The sequence below is a fragment of the Gadus morhua genome, chromosome 22 (genome assembly GCF_902167405.1).
Source record: "Gadus morhua chromosome 22, gadMor3.0, whole genome shotgun sequence".
Lineage (NCBI taxonomy): Eukaryota > Metazoa > Chordata > Actinopteri > Gadiformes > Gadidae > Gadus > Gadus morhua.
In genome coordinates, this window is record NC_044069.1 from 3,626,378 (window position 1) to 3,649,923 (window position 23,546).

At 49.0% G+C, this 23,546-nt stretch overlaps 2 protein-coding genes across 3 annotated transcripts; one reads left to right on the forward strand and one right to left on the reverse strand.

Moving 5' to 3' along the window:
• The first annotated feature begins 237 nt into the window (after positions 1 to 237).
• On the forward strand, positions 238 to 10,944 carry tcf19l (transcription factor 19 (SC1), like). The gene is given in 7 exon segments (XM_030346599.1): positions 238 to 489; positions 1,030 to 2,039; positions 2,385 to 2,554; positions 4,796 to 5,225; positions 5,852 to 6,333; positions 6,335 to 6,429; positions 8,001 to 10,944. Coding segments are annotated over 6 exon segments (1,830 nt in total). The 5' UTR covers positions 238 to 489; positions 1,030 to 1,735; the 3' UTR covers positions 8,350 to 10,944.
• A 6,253-nt stretch (positions 10,945 to 17,197) lies between these two features.
• On the reverse strand, positions 17,198 to 23,231 carry LOC115535452 (major histocompatibility complex class I-related gene protein). Of its 2 annotated transcripts, none has more exons than XM_030346682.1 (8): positions 23,074 to 23,231; positions 21,715 to 21,984; positions 20,103 to 20,381; positions 19,344 to 19,643; positions 18,847 to 18,951; positions 18,572 to 18,592; positions 18,027 to 18,094; positions 17,198 to 17,823 (listed from the first exon to the last, which is right to left on the reverse strand). In XM_030346682.1, the coding sequence occupies exons 1-8, from the start codon at positions 23,126 to 23,128 to the stop codon at positions 17,818 to 17,820; spliced, it is 1,104 nt and encodes a 367-aa protein (XP_030202542.1). In that variant the 5' UTR covers positions 23,129 to 23,231; the 3' UTR covers positions 17,198 to 17,817. The 2 variants fall into 2 exon arrangements, with proteins under 2 accessions (XP_030202542.1, XP_030202541.1); XM_030346681.1 differs by having other exon boundaries at positions 18,572 to 18,598.
• Between the last annotated feature and the right edge of the window lie 315 nt (positions 23,232 to 23,546).

Sequence of the window (23,546 nt, forward strand, 5' to 3'; positions counted from 1 at the left end):
GCTGATCTAATACCCCACGGCTGGGGCGTACATAAAGGGGGGACCATCTGCGCTGATCTAATACCCCACGGCTGGGGCGTACATATAGGACGGACCATCTGTGCTGATCTATAACCCCACGGCTGGGGCGTACATAAAGGACGGACCATCCACTAAACTCTAACAACCCCACGGCTGGGGCGTACCGCTGACGTCACAACCCGCGGAGAAGGCGCCCTGGCACGCGGCCAACGGGAAGTTGCGTAGGGTTTTCGCCCAAGGAAACCTCGAACCGGCGCGCCAAATTTCAAAGGACTTCCTGGGAGGACGGAACGCGAAGAGCCCGTGAGGAGATAGTGGCCTACAAGGGCGATCAATCTGCGGGAAAACATCACGCATTTCCACGCGTGCACCCGATGCACGCCTCGCACGAGCCGCCCGCGATGTCAGGTCTGCGTTTCGGAGCGCGATTGCGAGATCTGACCGACGCGAAATCCGCCTCTTCTATCCGTGAGTGACAGCGAGCTGCGACTTTCATCGGGGTTGTACTTCTTCTGCCTGCAGAAAGCGGTGACATCGGGACGAGTCCCGGCCCGAAACGCGCTCGGGTCGAGTCTCGTTTGCACTGGGCCGGTTCTTATTGTGTGTTTTGGGTGAAATGTGATCTTTTAACCCCGCAAGACGTCCGGCAGTCGATGCTTGCTTTGTGTGTTGGTTACACGAGTTCGACTTCCATTGGGCGTCTGTGTGTGCGTGTGTGTGCGTGTGTTTATTCAGGATACGTAGCCAACCCTATACACTACATGCACTACATTATTATTATTGCAGTGTAGAACATCGTAATAACTCGATTATTATTCATCGATCTGAGAGTTGTGTGTGTTAAACGTTGCCATGTTGTTGATTTCATGCAGAACCTCGAAAAATAAAGTAAAAAGCCTCGAAAGGAAAGACCTCTCTGGTGCATAACATCTGTTAATAACGCTTCATAATCCATAATGTAAGACATCATATCTCCATCTAATGAGAGTCCCTCTGTCTCTCCTCCAGATCTGACAGTCCTCAGGGGGACAGACGTCAACACTACGATCCGTGATGCCAAGCGGGGGTCAAACCCACAATAGGCCGTTTAAACTCCTTACTACTAAACAGTTTTAAACCAAGTTAATCTACTTTTAAATCTAGTCTTAAGTATAAATCGTTCAGCTTCTGGTGAGTCCACTCTTAATTCACACTCCACCTTTCAAGGTGGATTTAGTGGGTTTTAAATCTGGGGTTTCAGACCAGCAACCCCAGAACTAATAGTCAATTCCTCCTGAGCCTTAATCCGCAACCACTCTTCATTCATGTGTTGTGTTTAACTTGAGCGAAAGTGAACAGAACAGATTCGGTCTTAGAAAGGACGTTTTGGCAACAGGGGCGCTGTTGCACAGTAAAGTACATTACAGTACAGTAAAACACACAGAAGGACCCCAACGCGTTTCAAAGGGTGATGCTAGCTGAGCCGCGGCGTAAACAGAAACGCCTGTCCTGTTAGCTTCCGCCTAGCTAATGTTGGCTTGGTTAATGCAAGCGAAAATTAGCTTATTTTACCTTAGCTTAGCTTAGCCGTAGCCTTATCAACGATGGATTGCGCGTCCCTATAAGGACCCCCAGGGAGGCGCGGGAACCTGCGATCCGATTGGCCGACCAGGGTCGCGTCGACGGCGGTGGTGGCCCGACGGACGTCTCCGATTGACCGGCCCGGCTGTCAGTCATGCTGTCCGGGGTGCAGCCGTGCTTCCAGCTGCTGCGGATTGGCTCGTCGGCGGGGGGCGTGGCCAGGGACCTGTACACCTTCCGCCCGGCGCTGCCCTCCTGCGTGTTCCGGTTAGGCCGCGCCCCCGAGCTCTGCGACGTCACGCTGGAGGCGGCCAGCGTGTCGCGCATCCACGCCGAGCTGCACACGGCACGGGAGGCGGGGCCTGGCGCCGAGGGGGCGGAGCCAAAGGAGCAGGAGGAGGAGGAGGAGGAGGACGACGGGGGGTGGACGGTCCACATCAAGGACCGCAGCAGCCACGGTGAGAGAGAGGGAGAGAAAACGAGAGAGAGAGAGAGAGAGAGATTCACCTCGAACCGGAGAACACATTCAGGTTCTCTATCACAGCTGAGCTCACAACAGTCTCTCTCCTTTTCTCCCTCTCGCTCTCTCTCTCTCTCGCTCTCTCTCTCTCTGTGTGTGTGTGTGTGTGTGTGCACGTACGCTGCGACATCTGCTTACTAACGCACAAATAGGGCAGGACAATAACAGGAAGTGGACAAGCACACACACACTGTGTTGTCACTACTAAACTAAAGGGGTTGATTCTCACAGACTACCCTAGAATATAAATGCAAACAACCAATCAGTTCCTTCTCCTCGCTAGGCACCTGGGTCAACGAGGTCCGCCTCCAGCCCGGCGACCAATGGGAGCTCTCGGACGGCGATACCCTGAGCTTCGGCGGCCAATCGGATTCGCCCAGCTCAGAGTTCTACTTCCTCTTCCAGAAGGTCAAGGTTCGCCCTCTGGACTTCGATGCCATCACGATCCCCAAGGTGAGTTTCACTTTTGGTTTGTGTAGTTTGTGTAACGACATCACAAGGTGTGTCAGGGTCACATGGTCCGACGGGTCAGTTGTTGGGCACTTTAATACTTTTACATGATGAAGTAACAAGTAAGGAATAAACCACGATGGGGTGATTCTGCTGTTACCACAGTTAGCAACACTGATCAGATATTAGTTTGTCTAATCTGTAGGGCTGGCCCGAATTATTTGAATACTGAAATATACCTGAATACCTGAAAAGATGCACGTTCCAGGATGAATTGAAAAGCTCCCGTAAGGGCTGAGATGGCAGAGAACAGCTGATTTGGAACGGAGCAACAGCTGTTCGCTTTCACGGGGAAAAACTAAGGAACTTCAACCTACTTAGGCCTACTAATTAACGTTCAAAAGCTATTAAATCTTCAACAAAATATGCAGATACTGTCAAAATCGGTTCCAGGGAGCATATAGGGATTATTAATGTTGTTTTTGATGGTGTTTTTTTCTGGAACGAGTATTCGAATATTCGCTCGGAAAAACCAACGAGTATTCAATGCCTGAAAAATGGCACTCGGGCCAGCCCTACTAATCTGGAACTCTTTTTATATCCACCTCATATATAGGTTAGGATAGAGGATAGAATATAGGATACTAGGATATGATAGAGGATAGGATACTAGGATAGAGGATACTAGGATAGGCCATAACGATAGGATATAGGATACTAGGGTAGAGGCTAGGATGCTAGGATAGGATAGAGGACAGGATACTAAGATGGGCCATAACGATAGGATACTAGGGTAGAGGCTAGGATATAGGGTAGAGGATAGGATGCTAGGATAGGCCATAACGATAGGATATAGGATACTAGGGTAGAGGATAGAGGACGGAGGATAGAGGATGGATATAGAATATAGGATACTAGGATAGGATATAGGAAAAGAGCATAGGATAGAGGATAGGATATAAGGGCAGAGGATAGGATGCTAGGACAGGATATAGGATATTGGGAATGGATATAGGACACTAGGATAGAGGATAGAGAGAGACGGAGACCCAGTGGGCTTGAGGAGGCCCTACCGAGGCTGACCACTAGGTGGGGCATGGTGTACAATAGGGGTCTGAAAAATAATCGATTCTTCGATGCATCAAAGATTCTGCTGATAAATTAATAATCGGAATTAAAAAAAATATATAATAATGTTTTATCTTCAGTGTGTATTGGCCAATCAGATTTGTCTTGACACGATTGCGATTCAGCCTACGAATAACATGCGCGCAAACTCACAGCCAGACACAAGAACTCCTTCTAATTCAAGAGCAGCTTTTCCTTTAATGACATAGAAAAGAAAGATTAGAAAGAAAATAAAACCAAAACCTATTTTTTGCATTTTTCCATATTGTGTTATAATGCAAGCTGCATTGATGATTGCAGTGTTCATAGAAAGTCATAATTGTGACAAAAGCTTTCTCTCTTATGAAATATTAGATAAGTTAATTCATCTGTTGATGTCTTTAATGATAATCACAAAAGTAGGAAGTGATTAGCAAACTCTGAGTAGCAAACCCAGATGTATATATTAGTGCTGTCAGTTAAACGCGTTATTAACGGCGTTAACGCAAACCATTTTTTTTTTTCTTTGGCTCAAAACAAAGAAGCAGTAGCCTGACTGCTATGTTCAAGGCAGTATGTTTGTACGTTCATCGTTTAATTGCACTATAGGCTTTTTTTTTGTATCGTCCTGTTTGATCAGTATATGCGAATGTTGTTATCAATAAAAAAACATTTGCACAAGGCAAGCCGATGCACTTCTCCATGTTGATAAGAGCATTAAAATGAGAACAATTAATGGGACAAAGAAATCAAGGGATATTTAGCATAGAAAAAACATTTGTGATTATTCGCGATTGCTTGCGATTAATCGTGAGTTAACTATGACATTAATGCGATTAATCGCGATTAATTATTTTAAGCGCTTGACAGCACTAATATATATATTTCTGAACATCACGCATGGAAATGTACATAAAAAAAATTGTTGCATCGATAATCGCTTCATAATCGAATCGTTGACCTCATAATCGGAGGGGCCAAGAGATTCCCACCCCTAGTGTACAATGGGACCCGACTGGGGGGGGGGCGTGACCCCTGACCCCTGGCGACCCCTTTCCTCTGGTGACCCCTGACCCCTGGTGACCCCTGACCTCTGATGGCCCCTGGTGACCCCCTGACCCCTGGTATCCCCGGCAGGCGGGCAGCTTCTCGTCGGACCTGCAGAACCGGATCCGGACCAGCCAGGACCAGCGCGCGGCGGAGGGCATGTCCAAGCTGTGCCTGAGCCGCGCCACGGTCATCCTCAGCTCCATCGGCAGCCTCAGCAAGATGAAGGGCAGCGCCTGGCGCTTCCGCCGCGGCCACGCCTCCTGCTCCTCCTCCTCCTCCTCCTCCTCCTCCCCCCCGCTGGCCACGGGCCTCTCCTCGCTGCTGCCCCCCTCCACCCCGCCGCCCTTCCCCCCGCCCCCCGCCGCCGCCGGCGTCGCCGCGACGACGACCGGGGGGGGGTCGTCGGTGGCCCCGCCCACCGCCAGGACAGGCCCCGGCCCGTCGTCCTCGAGGAGCCGCAGGAAGTCGGCGCACACGGTGCTGCTGGAGGACGACAGCTCGGACGAGCCCCGCCCAGGTGTGTGTGTGTGTGTGTGTGTGTGTGTGTGTGTGTGTGTGTGTGTGTGTGTGTGTGTGTGTGTGTGTGTGTGTGTGTGTGTGTGTGTGTGTGTGTGTGTGTGTGTGTGTGTGTGTGTGTGTGTGTGTGTTTAAATAAGCTGTTTGCACGTCTGCCTGTGTTTTAGTGACATCACAAGTGGGCGTGTCCACCTAGAGGAACGATGCCTAGATCAGCAACGCTTTGCTACAGACCACTCGGTAGGCTGATCTTTGCAGTGTACATCTAGGTGGACACGCCCACTTATGATGTCACTAAAACACAGGGAAAGGCCGAATTGTAATCGGCTTGGGGAGAGAGAGAGAGAGAGAGAGAGAGAGAGAGAGAGAGAGAGAGAGAGAGAGAGAGAGAGAGAGAGAGAGAGAGAGAGAGAGAGAGAGAGAGAGAGAGAGAGAGAGAGAGAGAGAGAGAGAGAGAGAGAGAGAGAGAGAGAGAGAGAGAGAGAGAGAGAGAGAGAGAGAGAGAGAGAGAGACCCCGTGCTCTTTCCTCTGACCAATGTCTTGATTGTAAGTCGCTCTGAGTAGAAGCGTCTGACCGCCCTGAATGTCAACAATGTGAGTGTAACTCCTCCTCATCCTGACCACAGCTCCCCCAGGAGGAGGAGGAGGAGGAGGAGGAGGTGGCGAGGAGGCCCTCAGGGTCCGCGGCAAGAAGCGCCGCCGCCTCTACCGCTCCGAGTCGGACCCCTCGGCCCCCCCGCCCGGCCCGCTCCCGCAGGTCGGAGGTCACCGCGCCGGCGACGCCCGGCGGCCCTTCGAGGCGCGGCCGTTCCCCGCCGGCACGCGCACCATCGGCAGTTACCACGGCGCCGTGACCAACAGCGCGCTGCACCAGCAGCCCCCCCGCCCGGCCGGGGGCTCCTTCACCGTGCACCGCGACCCCGAGACCCACCTGGTGCGCCTGGCCCCCCGGCTGCCGCCGCCGCCGCCGCACAGGGGCGTGTTCTCCTCCTCAGGCCCCGCCTCCTCCTCTTCCGCCGCCGGCGCCGCCCTGCAGCACTCCTATTCGCCGGCGCAGAGAGGGCGTCGGCGTGCCCACAGCTCGCCGGTGTACTCCCCCCTGGTGGTGGGGGGGGGAGAGCTACAGCCTGGCCTCCCCCTCGCTCCGCCTGCAGGGGGAGGAGGGCGGGAGGGTCCCCTTCAACGGCTTCCACCTCGCCGCCGGGTAAGAGCTGTTAGCGACCCCGCTGGTGTTAGCGGGGTTGGCTTGTGATAGCATAGTGAGCCTGTGTTAGCATTAGCATAGTTAGCACACGTTAGCGGGATTAGTTGTGTTAGTGGGGTTAGCAGGTGTTGGCAGAGGGAGCCTTTGTTAGCATGGTTAGCATGTGTTAACAGGATTAGTTAGTGTGAAGATGGTTAGCCGGTGTTGGCGTAGTGAGCCCGTGTTTGCCTGGTTAGCTTGTGTTAGCCCGGTTAGCTGCTGTTAGCATGGATAGACGTTTCCTGTGTGGTAAGCCTGTGTAACCGATATTTTCGCGACATCAGCCTCTGGTAGAGTAGTGAGCGTTGTGTTAACATGGTTAGCACGTGTTAGCGGGAGTAGTTAGTGTGAAGATGGTTAGTTAGCAGGTGTTAGCATAGTGAGCCGGTGTTAGCATGTGATAGCGGGATTAGTTTAGTTCTGCCCTCCTCATCCACACCCAGACTTGGATGCATAGCATAGTTCAAGCATTTCTCACCCTAGCAAGGGAGCGTCTAGGAGATAACGTCCCGGGATGTCGTGATTACGCGTTCGGCGTTCCACACAGGGAACCGCGGCGTTCAGAAAACCAAGGAGCACAGCGAGCGCAAATCTTGGAACGTGACGTTAATCAGCGCCGCGGCTAACAAAGCGCCCAGATGCTAATAAGACGTGTGTAATGTAGCGGCGGCGAGTGCGTCTACCGGGCTGTTGGTCCCACGCTGCACGGACGCGGTGGAGCGGGGAGAGATTTGTAAAGTTTCATTAAAACGGCTAACGACACGACAGACGGAGTAAATATATGAACCGCCGGGGTAACGACCTGAGCCCGAACACGGTGATCTCATTCCACCGCTCCTTCTATCAACGCTTCTCACTCTCTCCTCTCTCTCCCCTCCTCTCTTATCCTCCCTCTCTCCTCTCCTCTCTTCTCTGTCCCCTCTCTCCTCTCCTCCCTCTCTCATCTCCTCCCTCCCCTCTTCTCTGTCTCCTCTCTCCCTCCTCTCTATCTCTCTTATCCTCCCTCTCTCGTCTCCTCTCTTATCCTCCCTCTCTCGTCTCCTCTCTCATCTCCTCTCCTCTCCTCTCCTCCCTCTCTCATCTCCTCCCTCCCCTCTTCTCTGTCTCCTCTCTCTCTCTCTCTCTCTCTCTCTCTCTCTCTCTCGTCTCTCCTCCCTCTCTCCCTCCCCTCTTCTCTGTCTCCTCTCTCTCTCCGCTCTCCTCTCTGGGCCTGTTTGAGAGGAATATCCAAATTCTAAAACCATTTAATGAAGTTAGATAGGTCGTGTAGATTCAAAACATAATCATTACATTATTATGAAACAAGCCAAATACGAAAAAGGTAACGCTAGAGTTCCCCCACGGGTCTCGTACTCGCGGCTGGGCGTGGCCTATTGTTGTAATCATCAGGTGTCTCCGTCCGTTGCTGTGTATCGGTTTAGGTCCTGAGAGTAAAGTGCAGTCGAGACGACCGGTGTAACAATGGCAGTATCACAACATATATATTTATACCGCTCGTCTAATCCCGTCCTTCTCTCTCTCTCTCTCCTCAGTAAGAGACGTGGGCGTCCCAGGAAGCACCCCCTCCTCCCCCGCCCCTCCCTGCCCTCCCCCTCCTCCTCCTCCTCCTCCTCCACCTCCTCCGCCTCCTCCTCCTCCAGCTCCTCCTCCTCCTCCTCCTCGGGCTCCTCGGACGAGGAGGGGGGGGAGGGGGAGGGGGGCGTGGCCGGGGCCCCGGAGCCCTGCGCGGCCCCCCGCTGCCGTCTGCCCCAGCGGGACCCCGTCCAGTGGATCCAGTGCGACGTGTGCGACGGCTGGTTCCACCTGGACTGCCTGCCCGCCGCCCACCGCAAGAAGGTCCTGGCCGACCCCAACGCCGACTTCCACTGCGGCTGCCCCTGAGACTCCGCCTCCTTCCCCTGAGATGGCCCCGCCCCCCTTATTTAGCCCCGCCCGCCGCAGCAAGGTCCTGGCTGACGCCAACGCTGACTTCCACAGTGGCTGCCCCTCAGACTCCGCCCCCCCACCCCCTTCCTTGATTTGGCCCCGCCCCCCCGCCCAGCCCTGCACCCAGCTCGCCAATGCAGCCTTCCACAATGGCTGCCCCTGAGTTAGCCCCACCCCCTTCCCAGAGTTCGCCCCGCCCCCTTTAGTTAGTCCGCAACCATGACGATCAGTGTGCCTTGTCTCTGGGGACTGGTTTCGGAAGCGGTTCGGGGTCTCTGAGTGCCGGGTCGTACCGGTTTAAACCGCTTCACAAGGGTTTGAACAGGACTTCTGTTAGAGGATGATTCTGAGGTTCTCAGGTCGAACCTGGTTTGGAGTGGTTTGAACCAGATTCTTTCACACTGGTCCGGATCCGGTTCAATCTGGTTGAGAGTGATTACGACGGGGTTGGTTGACACCGCTTCTGACTGGTCTGTTCAGTCCACCTGCGGTCTGTTTCCAAGCCGTCCATTGATTGGCCGAGAACAGTTCCTCTTTTTCGTTGGTATCTTGTCAAATCTTTATTGATTCGTAAACCGTGACAATGGACTGTCTCTGAAAAAACCCTTCTACACAATCTACTACCACTAATACAAGTGTGTGTGTGTGTGTGTGTGTGTGTGTGTGTGTGTGTGTGTGTGTGTGTGTGTGTGTGTGTGTGTGTGTGTGTGTGTGTGTGTGTGTGTGTGTGTGTGTGTGTGTGTGTGTCCTTTACACATCCTGCCTCATTCATAATGTTCGAACTTTGCCAACAGGAAGCAGGTTATGCTAAGCTAGTCTTCATGCTAAGCTAGTCTTCATGCTATGCTTACATTCATGGCACACTAGCGTTCACGCTACGCCAGTGTTTACGCTACGCCAGCGTTCACGCTACGCCAGTGTTTACGCTACGCTAGCGTTCACGCTACGCTAGCGTTCACGCTACGCTAGTGTTCAGGCTATGCCAGTGTTCATGCTACACTTGGGCTCATGCTACAATAGTGTTCATGCGACACTTGCATACATGCTTCCCTTGTGGTCATGGTAAGCTAATGTTCCTGCTAGAGTGCATGCTAGTGTTAATAGCTATGCTAGTGTACGTAGCATAGCCATCAAGACAAGATGGGGGGGGGTGTAGCCCCATCTGTACACAGACCCGTTGGCGTCAGGGTCAGCCCCAGCATCTCCTCTCTGGAGGTCCTGGTAGGACCAGCAGGACTCCAGTGAGGCCTCCCCGTGGACTCGGACTCAGAAGGCCTCCTTCTCAAGCTCTCCGGAGGTCATGGATGGTTGTGGAGGCGAGGCGGCTCATTGGCTGAGAGGGAGTGGAGGGGACGGGGGGTTGGGATTGGTAGGGATGAAGTGATGAAGGATTGAACCCGGTTCCTTCTGTCTGTATGGACCACATGCTGAGCTGTAATGGAGCTGGACAGACCATAACCCCCCCCCCCCCCCCGGCTCAGATGGACTGAACCGAACCACAACCGACCGGACTGTTAGAGCTGGAACCGGTCTGTTCTGGATTACTCAGGACTGAGGCACCGTGGATCTATAGGAACGAGGAACCCACGCACGCATTCACGTGACCCAGACCACCCACAAAGATCTCAACGGAAAGCTTCGGAACTTTACATTGAGGTCACCCAGGTTCTGCCTCAATCACCAGCAAAATGGCTGCCATGGCGTCATGGCAACCGTCGGGGCAAAGAGATTATTTATCAGTTAGGAACGCAGCGTTGAGCGTTTCTATGCCAACGGAGGAACGGACTCCAAGGAACCCGGTGGGTTCTCTGGATCCGTCGGGTTCCGACGCTGGACTCCCTCGAGACACCAGGTTCTGAGGACACATGGTCACCATGACGACCGTCTAGGCGTTGTTCCGTTGCCAGGACAACCCGCCGAAGACTCGGGTAATACCAACAGCAATTTATTTGCCATTCGACAAGTATATATTTTTCTATTTTTTTTTTTCTAGCGCTATTAATATTATTATTATTATTAACCAAATCAAACCTTTTTCTAAATCCTTATTTTTTTCGGGAGAAATATTTTGAATTCCGCCGCTTTTGATATACAAACCTAACGCACGCTGTACTTTACTGGGGGATTGTGGGTAATCTAGGTGATGATGTCATCGGGGGAAGAGATATACTGACAGCTGACAGCACTGCATTCATGAACTACAAATCATATCGGTTCTGTGACGTTTGTCTCCGGGAAAACACAGGTTTTTAGGACGGAAGTCGTGAGTTATGATGTAAATATTGTTGTTTCCGTCTCGAGTTGATGAGGTCATCGTGTTGATGAGGTCATCGTGTTGATGAGGTCACGTTTCATCAGTTCATCGGATGTTTTGTTTTTATATGTTTTGTTCAGGGGAAGAGAAAATAATTGAATCGTTCACCTCCGATAACGGACGATCTCGAATCTGGAGTTGAATTTCCGAAGTGTTTTCCCGAAATGTCGCATATGTCAACGAAACACACTGAAATGTAACCCTGTTCAAATAAAGCCGTTCAGCAGTGATATGGGGTCCCACGACGGCGTGAGTTTTGTCCGATAGATTTCCACTCATGTTCCGACTCTTAATTGTTCATTCGGAATGATGTTTCTAGTTCACCAGTTTTCCCGTTTCCTGTTGATTCTGTGCAATGATTGATTGGGAAAACTAACGGTGCCGTTAAACTCCATCAAGTACTTCTGTGATATAAACACCTGCATCAGAACACCGTTCTCAAAGGTGATTGGTCCTGAGTTCTACCGCTCCAGCACTTAACCAATCGGTGTGCTGAACTTTAAACTGAACTCCAATGAGGTGTGTGTGTGTGTGTGTGTGTGTGTGTGTGTGTGTGTGTGTGTGTGTGTGAGAGAGAGTGACCACCCCCCTCCACTAATGGAGCGGTCGGTCAATTAGGACCCACACACACGCTGTTCAGATCCAGAGACACTAAGGAGCAGGTAGGGGTTAGACAGTACAGAGACAGGTCATTAAGGAGCAGGTAGGGGTTAGACAGTACAGAGACAGGTCATTAAGGAGCAGGTAGGGGTTAGACAGTACAGAGACAGGTCATTAAGGAGCAGGTAGGGGATAGACAGTACAGACAGGTCATTAAGGAGCAGGTAGGGGTTAGACAGTACAGAGACAGGTCATTAAGGAGCAGGAAGGGGTTAGACAGTACAGAGACAGGTCATTAAGGAGCAGGTAGGGGCTAGACAGTACAGAGACAGGTCATTAAGGAGCAGGTAGGGCTAGACAGTACAGAGACAGGTCATTAAGGAGCAGGTAGGGGCTAGACAGTACAGAGACAGGTCATTAAGGAGCAGGTAGGGGCTAGACAGTACAGAGACAGGTCATTAAGGAGCAGGTAGGGGTTAGACAGTACAGAGTCAGGTCATTAAGGAGCAGGTAGGGGTTAGACAGTACAGAGACAGGTCATTAAGGAGCAGGTAGGGGTTAGACAGTACAGGGACAGGTCATTAAGGAGCAGGTAGGGGTTAGACAGTACAGAGACAGGTCATTAAGGAGCAGGTAGGGGTTAGACAGTACAGAGACAGGTCATTAAGGAGCAGGTAGGGGTTAGACAGTACAGAGACAGGTCATTAAGGAGCAGGTAGGGGTTAGACAGTACAGAGACAGGTCATTAAGGAGCAGGTAGGGGTTAGACAGTACAGAGACAGGTCATTAAGGAGCAGGTAGGGGTTAGACAGTACAGAGACAGGTCATTAAGGAGCAGGTAGGGGTTAGGCAGTACAGAGACAGGTCATCAAGGAGCAGGTAGGGGTTAGACAGTACAGAGACACTTAGGAGCAGGTAGGGGTTAGACAGTACAGAGACATTAAGGAGCAGGTAGGGGTTAGACAGTACAGAGACAGGTCATTAAGTAGCAGGGAGGGGTTAGACAGTACAGAGGTCAATAAGTAGCAGGGAGGGGTAGACAGTACAGAGATATTAAGGAGGACATATCGGTCTAGGAGAATATATATACCACAATACGGTCAATCTATTTATTTGCTTGTTTCACTTCTTGTCCGTCGTGCTTCATTCTCTTGTCATATTTCTTCTTATTCCGATGTTTGATTCATCAGCAACACTAGGCCTACTTTAGCTTGGCACATGGAGTCATTCCTGTTATCTGGGCTGGCAGAAGACCAGTTCACAGGAGGGATGCATTTGGAAGCATTGTTTTTTTTGTAATAACAAAGCAAAAGACTAACGATGCATGCTTTGATGATATGATAAACTGATCGTTTAAAACAGCCCTTATGGAACCTGACCACGTCTTTACTTTCTGTCTCTAGAGAGAGAGACCAGAGTCTCCAAGTGGTCAAGTCAACTCAAGTCTCCCTGTAGTCCAGTCTCACAGCAGGGAGTCTGAGTCCAGACTCACAGTCTCATGTCACGTCAAGTCTCCAGCTCTGTGATTCACATATATTATTTCATATTCAAATGTTACCTTTGGTAAAAAAAAATCCATGGAACGTGAACAATCGTGTTTCAAATTTGACAGTCCTTGACTGTCTGAATTCGTTGACGAGTAATGATGACAACTCATTGATTTTGGGGGCAGCTATGCGATTAACACATTTATTACCCAGCATACATTTGGAGGCGATACTCCTGAATCTGTGTGTTCTGCATTAACTTCTTAAAGGTCCCATGGCATGCTACTTTATGGAGGCTTTAATATAGATATTTGTGGGCCCCTGACACAATATTTGAAGACGTTGCTCCGATTCTCCGGCCAATCTCACGCTCCATCGTACCCTCACTCGCGAACATGACCCCGAGGTACTTGAACTCCTTCACTTGGGCTAAGGACTCATTTCATATCATACATAGATATCTATATCATATAATATATATTATCAAAGCCAAAAGCTGTGTACGCCTCCAGACGATATTATGAATCTCAAACGACTGTGTCGGGTTCTCCGACAACTCTGGTTCTTCCACGTCCACATCGATCTGAAGTAGACTGAACCACGACATGGAGGAGAAAGGGATTGTTGACCGCGGTTGTCTCCCATCGGAGCCTCGCTGCCGAGGCACCACCGCCTCCTGCAGCGGGAAGCGCCAAGGCGGTGGTCCCTCGGCAGCCGGGCAGCGGGAAGCGGGGCTCAAGCGGGAGACATTCGCGGACAACAATCCCTTTCTTCTCCATGTAATACATATTATCAAGGCCAAAAGCTGTGTGCGCCTCCAGAAGAAATTATGAATCACAAACGACTGCGTCGGGTTCTCCGACGTCTCTGGTTCTTCCACTTCCACATCAATCTGAAGTAGACTGAACCGCGCGATGCGGCTGACGGGCAACGGGCCTCCGGCGGGAGATAATCCCTTTCTTCTCCATGTCGCAGTTCATGTACTTCAGGGAGTCAAAGCCAAAGTTCATATCTCATTGGCAGGCCATATTCTCTGGGCTGGCAAGGCAGAGAAAGGGGAGGTGGCATCTCCCCTTATGACGACATACGGGGAAAATTCCAAAACGGCTCGTCTGCGCTTCGGTTTTTCAAAGGCGGAGCAGAATGCCTAGTAATCGTTTTACACCCAACAAAATGTCTAGCTACTGGGAGGAGCATTGGTAGGCCAGGGGAACTCATATTAATGTTAGAAAACCTCAGAAAGTGACATTTTCATGCCATGGGATCTTTAATTTATATCATTGTTTGGTGCAATCACATTATCTACCTTAAACAGCAACAGCTGATTAATAACATCAGTAACTGTAATGTATTAGTAACTGTACATTAGTTACTTTATAAAACAGCTGTTGATTATGCATTATCTAAAACAGCACCATTTATACATAATGCTTTAAACCAGTTGTAGGCCCACCCTAGCCTACTCTCATCTCCTCCACTAGAGGTCAGTCACGGCCTGCGAATGCATGCACGAGTGACGAGTGGGAGGGGTCATCTCCTCTGAGCCATAAAGTGGGAGGGGTTATCTCCTATGACCATGGAGTGGGAGGGGTTATCTCCTCTGAGTCATAAGGTGGGGGGGGTTATCTCCTCTGATCCATTAAGGCTCATGTTACACTGGGCGGCTTTATTAGATCTTATTTTGTGGGATTGTTGTCGCTCATGAACGCTTCAAATTTGCATAACATTGTGGAACCCAACAATGTTGGCGACTCAAGAAAAGGTCTTGACCAAACACTCACAGAGTGTTTATTTTCTAGGTCATTAGTAGTCAAGTGAATCCCGTGGTCTTCTGAAAGAGAAAGTGACTCTTTCCTCAGCGTGGGTTCAGACGAGGCGACGCTGGCTGGGTATCGGTTTACGAGGCTGAACATTTATCAATTACTGCTGAAGTCTCATGTGACGAGATATATACACACTTTAGGTCCTCTTTAACCTTGAAACAACGTGTGTGTGTGTGTGTGTGTGTGTGTGTGTGTGTGTGTGTGTGTGTGTGTGTGTGTGTGTGTGTGTGTGTGTGTGTGTGTGTGTGTGTGTGTGTGTGTGTGTGTGTGTGTGTGGGGGGGGGGAGAGAGGGGGGGAGAGGGAGCGAGAAAGGGTTAGAGGCGGGGAGAGAGAGAAAGAGAGATAGGGAGAGAGAGAGAGTGTGTGTGTGTGTGTGTGTGTGTGTGTGTGTGTGTGTGTGTGTGTGTGTGTGTGTGTGTGTGTGTGTGTGTGTGTGTGTGTGTGTGTGTGTGTGTGTTTGCTTTGTGTTTCTACCAGAGGAGTCAAAGGGAAAGGGAAAGTCAGAGAGACTCTCCTGCTCTACAAGCAACTTTTCATTATAACATACACACACACACACACACACACACACACACACACACACACACACACACACACACACACACACACACACACACACACACACATTGTGACGATTTTAGAAGGGAAGTTTGTGCGTAACCATGGACACCGTGGGTGGCGAGGCTCTCGAGGATCTCTGGAATCTCCCGCCACCATTACAGGTCATACTTCACTGGCCGCCATTTTGTGTGTTGGCAGTTTAGGTGTTATGACGCTGGTGACGGTGTTGTCTCTTCACCCTGCTCCACCTAGGGAACACAACACAACAATGATCTCACATTAGTACACAACAACACAACGATGATCTCACTTTAGTACACAAGACAACAATGATCTCATTTTAGTACAAAACAAAACAATGATCTCACTTTAGTTCACAATACAACACAATACAACAACCTGACTCTCAGTACATAACACAATAATCTCATCTTTAGTAGGCCTACACAATAAACACGATCTGACTTTAATGACAAACCAAATTAAAAGTTAGACCCAGGGTCAAAGGTTTGTTGTTAACATTTACAATACGGTTCATAATCACAATGCAACACAACATTGTAAAATAATCTTGATAAACTATGACCAAATGCATTTCTTTTATCGTCGTTAAATGAGACGCCGTGTGCAGTGACCACAGCCGCCATTCGGCGGTTCTTTAGACGTCAGGAGACAAGATGGAGGCCGGTGTTGTGGCAGTTTGTACAGTTGGTGTTGTGGTGCTCCTGGTCTCTGGCGGGAAGCCAGGCTGCAGCTACCAGGGCTTTCCACCAGCCAACACTCAGCACACCATGTGACCCAGGCAGCCAATCAGGTCGCCCAGGCAGCCTGTCTCCAAACCAGTCAGATCAGTCCTTGGGCCGGTTGCACCAACTGGTCTTAACTAAGCCTGGTCGTAACTGCTAAGTAGGTCTTAGTTAGGACCTGGCGTTAGAATGGGACTAACGCCGGTTGCACCACCGGGACTTAAGCCTGGTCTTAAGTCCGCCCGGTCTTAGCCATGGAACATTCACACGGCCGCGCATGGGAGGGGTTATCTCCTCTGATCCATTAAGGCTCAGGTTACACTGGGACGGCTTTATGAGATCTTATTTTGTGGGATTGTGGTCGCTCATGAACGCTTCAATTTTGCATGACATTGTGGAACCCAACGATGTTGGCGACTCATGAATACGTCTCGACCAATAGTCTATAAATGGAGTTTGTTTCTTTTCTAGGTCATTGGTAGTGATATCAAATAAACCCTGTGGTCTTCTGAAAGAGAAAGTGACTCTCTCCTCCGCGTGGGTTCAGACGAGGCGACGCTGGCTGGATATCGGTTTACTAGGCTGAACATTTATCAATTACTGCTGAAGTCTCATGTGACGAGATATAAACACACTTTTGGTCCTCTTTTACCAGGAAACAACGTAGAGTGTGTGTGTGTGTGTGTGTGAAAGAGAGAGAGAGAGAGAAAGGGTAAAAGAGGCGGGGAGAGAAAGAGAGCGAGAGATTGTGTGTGTGTGTGTGTGTGTGTGTGTGTGTGTGTGTGTGCAGTTGTGGGTACGTTTGAATGTGTGTGTGCGTGTGGAGTGTGTGTGTTTTGTGATTCTGAGGAGTCAAAGGGAAAGGGAAAGTCAGAGAGACTCTCCTGCTCTACAAGCAACTTGTCATTATAACACACACACACACACACACACACACACACACACACACACACACACACACACACACACACACACACACACACACACACTTGGACGATTTAAGAAGTGAAGTTTGTGCGTAACCATGGACACCGTGGGCGGCGAGGCTCTCGTATCTCTGGAATGTCCCGCCACCATTACAGGTCATACTACGCTGGACGCCATTTTGTGTGTTGGCAGTCGGTGTGTCAATGTGTGTATTAACTGATGTAAGTCGCTTTGGATAAAAGCTTCTGCTAAATGCCCTAAAATGTAAAAAAAAAAAAAACAATGATCTCACTTTAGTGTTAACCTGACCTAACGATAAGTATATTAAAACTATGCAGGCAAAACAATTTCTATATATTTTATTGACAGAATAACCCAAGTATATATGATCCAATTCCCCAAAGAACACAGAAAACACAACAAAGAGCATTAAAGCTAAAGCAGCTTAGCTCGAGTGTGGTAGCCTATGTAGCAATGCAATTCTCTAGCTAGCAGAAATTAAATATTTCAACGAAACACATTACATTTAATGATTAATGTATTCAAACTTTACAGAATCTCACTGTCCCAAACCTTGATTCAGAATCTTTGAACATTATTTGAAACTTAAATATGACTAAACAATGCAACATAATTAAAAGTTTATAAGATTAAGCAGATAAAACCAAAACAAAATGGCCATCATGGCGGGGTCATGTTGCCATGGTTTCCAAGCGTCAGTGAAAGATAGCAGGATTAACCCATTGAGTTAATCGATCAAAAAAACAGAGATCTATTTGATTTACACTTCTTACGGATTTATGTTTTTTATCAAAATAAGGTATGAATGTTAATCGAATTAAGCAAATATAGCATCTTTAGTTAGCTGAAGTCCCCAAACTGATAGTGATGATTATAGATGACAGTGATCCACTCCATCCTGCTTTAGGAAGAGGAATGTGAGAAGCCTCTTCATGATTTAACTTTAGACCTAAACAGCAAGGAAGCACAAGTCATGATTAAACATCAAACATTATCACACACATTATCACTGCGATGGCTTAATATATTACTGTGATGAAGTACTGTTAAAATATGACAGTTAATATATTACTGTGATAAAGTAGGCTGCTAATAAAAATAGCTGTAAACATATGAGTCTGAATAAGTATTGTAAAGTGGTAAAGTACTGACTTTGGTCAGAGGTTGGGCCTCAGGAGCCGGATTCTGCCCCTCAGTGTTCTCAGAGCTGGTGTCAGAACCTGGGAAGTAGCAGAATGGGAGGAGGTGAAGTCATGAGCTAGATGTATCTAGATCTATAGAGCTGTATAGTCCAGTGAGCTAGATGTATCTAGATCTATAGAGCTGTATAGTCCAGTGAGCTAGATGTATCTAGATCTATAGAGCTGTATAGTCCAGTGAGCTAGATGTATCTAGATCTATAGAGCTGTATATTCCAGTGAGCTAGATGTATCTAGATCTATAGAGCTGTATAGTCCAGAGAGCTAGATGTATCTAGATCTATAGAGCTGTATAGTCCAGTGAGCTAGATGTATCTAGATCTATAGAGCTGTATTGTCCAGTGAGCTAGATGTATCTAGATCTATAGAGCTGTATAGTCCAGTGAGCTAGATGTATCTAGATCTATAGAGCTGTATAGTCCAGTGAGCTAGACAGTCACTACTGGTAGTAGCAATAATCATAAGAACCGAACTGCAGTAAAAACTAAATTTACTCACCAACTGGTTTGTGTCGCTTGTCTGAAGCTAAAGAACAAGAGAAATGATTAGTGTTCTAACAGTGGTGAATATCCTGATGTTATTATACTTTCATATTCTTAATGCCACAAAGTCTCAGTGGACATTGGAGGAGGTTCATCATTCAGAGGTGGAGAGGTTTCTACCACCAGACCGCCAGTGTGTGAAGACAACCAATCAGATCGTAGGAAGGGGACAGGAAGTAGGAGCAGGTGGAGTTCAGGTCTCAGTCCTCCTGGAGAGTTTGATCCACTCACCGTTCCTCTTCTTGTACAGAAGGACTCCAACAATAGCAGCAGCAGCAACGAGGAGGAGGACAAGCAACCCAATGATGATGGGGATGGTGAGGCCAATCTGATCCTCTGAAGGTAAATTTAGAAAAATAAAATCAGGTGGTTAATAATAGATGATCAACAGAGCCCCTCCCCCATCCATCCCTCCATCATTGAACCACGTGTCAACGTCACGTGATGCTACACACACACGACTAACACAACGTCAGTGTAACTATTCCTCTAGAATCTGTTCTGGAGCTCAGGGTCACTCAGGAACTGATCTGAGCATAGCCCTATTCATAGAACTCATTTACCCACAATCCACCGTGTTCTGCTGCAGTGAGCTACTCCTGAGAGCTGTGTGTTTACCCAGTAGCTTCAGCAGTGTCCAGGTACACCTGGCAGTGGTTGTGATGAGGTCAGGTGGAGGTGGTGAGACATGTGTTCCCCACCTCCATCCCCTCCAACACCAGTCTTACCCTCGTTGGTCCTGATGAGGGCGGGGTCCAGGGGGGTGGAGATGTCCTCGATGCCTCTCAGCTGGACCACACACTCGTACCTCCCCCAGTCCTCCTGTGGGACGGCCGTGAGGTCCAGGTCCACGCTGACCTGGAAGGTCCCGTCGTGGTTGGGGAGGACCTCCCCGGGGTCCACCTGCTCATGGAGCTCCCGGCCGTCTCTCCTCCAGAACACCACCACCCTGTCAGGGTAGAAGCCTGTAGCATGGCACACCACTGGGGAGGAGGGGCTCCTCTGGAGCAGAGACACCCGCGGACGCTCTGGAGAGAGAGAGAGAGAGAGAGAGAGAGAGAGAGAGAGAGAGAGAGAGAGAGAGAGAGAGAGACGGAGAAAGGGGGGGAGAGAGAGAGTGAGAGAGAGAAAGAGAGGCAGCGAGATAGGTGGGAGAGAGAGAGGTGAGAGAGAGAGTGAGACAATGACAGAGAGAGATTATTTTATAAGGAGAAAACACTATATATTGTATATATATTGTCATGTAATATATCCTATATTTCATATTCTTCCATAAGGGGCTGAGTTGCGTCCCCCTTGAGGGTTGAGTCTCGTCTGCTTAATTCAGAACATTAGGACTTAGTTCATATATGGGGGGGAGGGAGACGGAGAGGGGGGGTGAGGGAGAGAGAGGGAGTGAGGGAGAAAGAGAGGGGGGGAGGAGAGAGAGAATTGTGACTCCGAGACATGAGTCTGTCAACGCCCAGCACCAGGTCATGTGACTCTACCTTTTCTCTGCAGAGTGCTCTTCCCATAGACCAGGTACTTCTTCAGCCAATCAACACACTCCTTGGTGTAGTAGTTCTTTTTGTATTGTAGTTGAGCTTTATTCTCATCCCATTTCCGTTTGGTGGCGAAGGCCTGACGTACTGGAGCGACCCAGGTCAGGTGCTCCAGGTCCAACGATAGGAAGTCCTCTCCATCATAACCATGCTGGTCATAACCATCAGTAGAACCATCCTCATCATCCCACTCACAACCATACATGAACTGATTGATGTGGGCACCTGAGAGAGAGAGAGAGAGAGAGAGAGAGAGAGAGAGAGAGAGAGAGAGAGAGAGAGAGAGAGAGAGAGAGAGAGAGAGAGAGAGAGAGAGAGAGAGAGAGAGAGAGAGAGAGAGAGAGAGAGAGAGAGAGAAAGAGAGAGAGAGAGAGAGAGAGAGAGAGAGAGAGAGAGAGAGAGAGAGAGAGATAGATGTAATTGATTCTTCATTAACATTAAATGCGTCACACAGACGTCACAACACAAACCATATGAGCATTACTATAAGATAACTCATTATGATCAATAAATGAAAGCACAGAGAATAAGAGCAGCCAGAGTCTTTGGACGGATGTGCCTCTGCCTCAGGTGACCCGCGGGCCGTTTGACACGGAGCCTCTTCAGAACACACCCCTACACTACCCTACATACAAATACTACTACACAGAGTACTGCTACACTGAGTACTGCTACACTGAGTACTACTACACTGAGTACTGCTACACTGAGTACTGCTACACTGAATACTGCTACACTGAGTACTACTACACTGAGTACTGCTACACTGAGTACTGCTACACTGAGTACTGCTACACTGAGTACTGCTACACTGAGTACTACTACACTAATAATACACTGTATTCAGTGTAGCAGTACTCAGTGTTCACCGTGTGACTCTTCTTCTGCTCCGTTCATCCAATGTCTAAACTTTGATTCTTTTCTTTCTCAGCCCTGAGTCCTGCTGCTGCTGAGGCCCGGTGGAGCCCCCCCCCCCCTCCAGGCTAGGACCACACGGGGGCAGGCCTGCCTTCACCTGCCACTGGGCCCTGGGGCTGAGAGGTGTGTAGGCCCCCCTGAGAGGGGCTCTTACAATGGAGATGGGGGGGGGGGGTGAGACGACTGTGGCTGTGGGGTCAAGGGGCCGCGGGGCCCAGCTACCACTAGGGGCCCTCTTCTCTCTTGGCTCATGATAGGCCTCTGATCTCTGTAAGCCCCAAACTAAACATCACATTGTCTGGGGCCTTCGCCGATCGGGGGGGGGGGGGCTATCATGGGCCTATCATTAGTGCAGCTCATGATAGACCCCCGATCGGCGGAGGCCCTGGGGCTTCAGCCCAGGCAAGACCGGGCATTAAGGCGGCCTTCAACGGGCGGGGTGGTGTGTGTGTGTGTGTGTGTGTGTGTGTGTGTGTGTGTGTGTGTGTGTGTGTGTGTGTGTGTGTGTGTGTGTGTGTGTGTGTGTGTGTGTGTGTGTGTGTGTGTGTGTGTGTGTGTTTAGGAGTATGGTGAATCTTTATCCTGGGGTTGAATGATGGATATCTCCATGTGAGAGGTCAGACAGTAGATATAAACTTACCTCCTGTCTGGTTAAAGCGCTGCTTGGCAATCCCAATGTTGGCTTTGAAGGCCTGCTGGTGAGCCTTTCTGACTCCAGTGCCCCTCTCCAGGTAGTTGGGGTCCTCTCTGATGGTGTACCGCTCCATCCAGTCCTGTTTGAGGACCTTTTTCTGGGTGATGCTGTCATAGTAGTCAATCTGAACTCCATCCACCATCCCAACAGCAACAAACTCTGGGAAGGTTGTGAGTCCAGACGACCCCGTGTAGAAGTAATGCAGAGAGTGAAGCACTGTAGACAGACAGACAGACAGACAGACAGGTTAATACGGTACATCACTGTAGACAGACAGACAGACAGGTTAATACGGTACATCACTGTAGACAGACAGACAGACAGGTTAATAAGGTACATCACTGTAGACAGACAGACAGACAGGTTAATACGGTACATCACTGTAGACAGACAGACAGGTTAATACGGTACATTACTGTAGACAGACAGACAGACAGGTTAATACTGTTCATCCCTCTAGACAGAAAGGCCCATGGCCCCTCCCCCTGCTCTATGGCTCCCCCTGTCCTATGGCCCCGCCCCCTGTCACATGGCTCCGCCCCCTGGCCGTCCAGGTAATGTAGGAACCTTCAGTTTGACATCCAAACATCTCACTGTAGCCCACAGCGCTCGCTGCCAGACCACTAACTACAAAACAACCTGCTGCCTCTTAATCAATACTGCTGACATGAATAATAAACTATTATTTAAATTACTATTAAAATGTTTTCATAATTATAAGCATATTGGTGAATTTCTGTATTAGATTACGGCATTTTAACTATCTTCACATTGTCATCATTTGAAAGAGAATAATTAATGATAGAATAATGTAATTATTTTTTATTTCAGAATAATGTATTGATAGCAATGTTAATAATCATATTATTGTGTGTCTGCGTGTGTCTATGCGTTTGTGCGCGTGCGTGATGATTCTCCACGAACGTTGAAAAGTTAACGACAAGATATCTATGAATGTTAATATAACACCTAGGATTAAAAGTAGACTTAAAGAAGACATCGTATTCCCTCCAAACTGAAGGTTAATGTTTGGTTCTGATAATAGATTGTACATTTAGGAACGACGTCATCAAACCAGTGCGCTGGTTTCGTTTTCACAGTTCGAACCAAATATAAATGTTCTTATATTAGTTCAAATATTCACAGTAAAAGATGAATCATGTTGTGGATTAATTGAACTCATTAGAGAGGATAATCTAAAACTTTTCAAACGATTTAAGGAATCTAAGCATCGTGTCTTGAGGGACCAAAACCGAACCTTTTGGAAAGATAGTTTTGAAAAGTAAAAACTTGAGTCAGTCTTACCTGAGGACACACCGTGACCAAAGACCAACAGCAGCAGCCCCGTTAGCGCCTTCATATCGATGTATTCAGAAGAACAGCTCGATGAGATTATCCACAGAGACGTGACTCCGACTCCAGCATCAGACGCACTGACCAGGAAACCAGCGAACAAGAGACTGATCACGAGGGAGAGGCCGGACTGGACCAATAGGAATTCAATACGGCTGCGACGTCATTTGTTACCAGGAGAACGGCAAGTGAAACTAACTCAAACACATTTGTTTGCGTGCGTGCGTTTGTGTGTTTTTATTGGCGTGTGTGTGTGTGTGTGTGTGTGTGTGTGTGTGTGTGTGTGTGTGTGTGTGTGTGTGTGTGTGTGTGTGTGTGTGTGTGTGTGTGTGTGTGTGTGCGTGTGTATCCACAGCCCTGACCAGCGTTAGTGTGACTAGAGTTCATATTTCTTATGATCTTTCCTCCACTAGCGTCCTGATATC

Bases quoted from the DNA above. Each gene is read 5' to 3' on its own strand.
- LOC115535452 (XM_030346681.1), bottom strand. From the start codon at position 23,128: ATGAAGGCGCTAACGGGGCTGCTGCTGTTGGTCTTTGGTCACGGTGTG. The intron at 21,985-23,073 runs GTAAGACTGACT...GTCTGTCTACAG, and splicing joins TGGTCACGGTGTGTCCTCAG to TGCTTCACTCTCTGCATTAC. The intron at 18,599-18,846 runs GTGAGTGGATCA...CTTGTTCTTTAG, and splicing joins TCTGTACAAGAAGAGGAACG to CTTCAGACAAGCGACACAAA.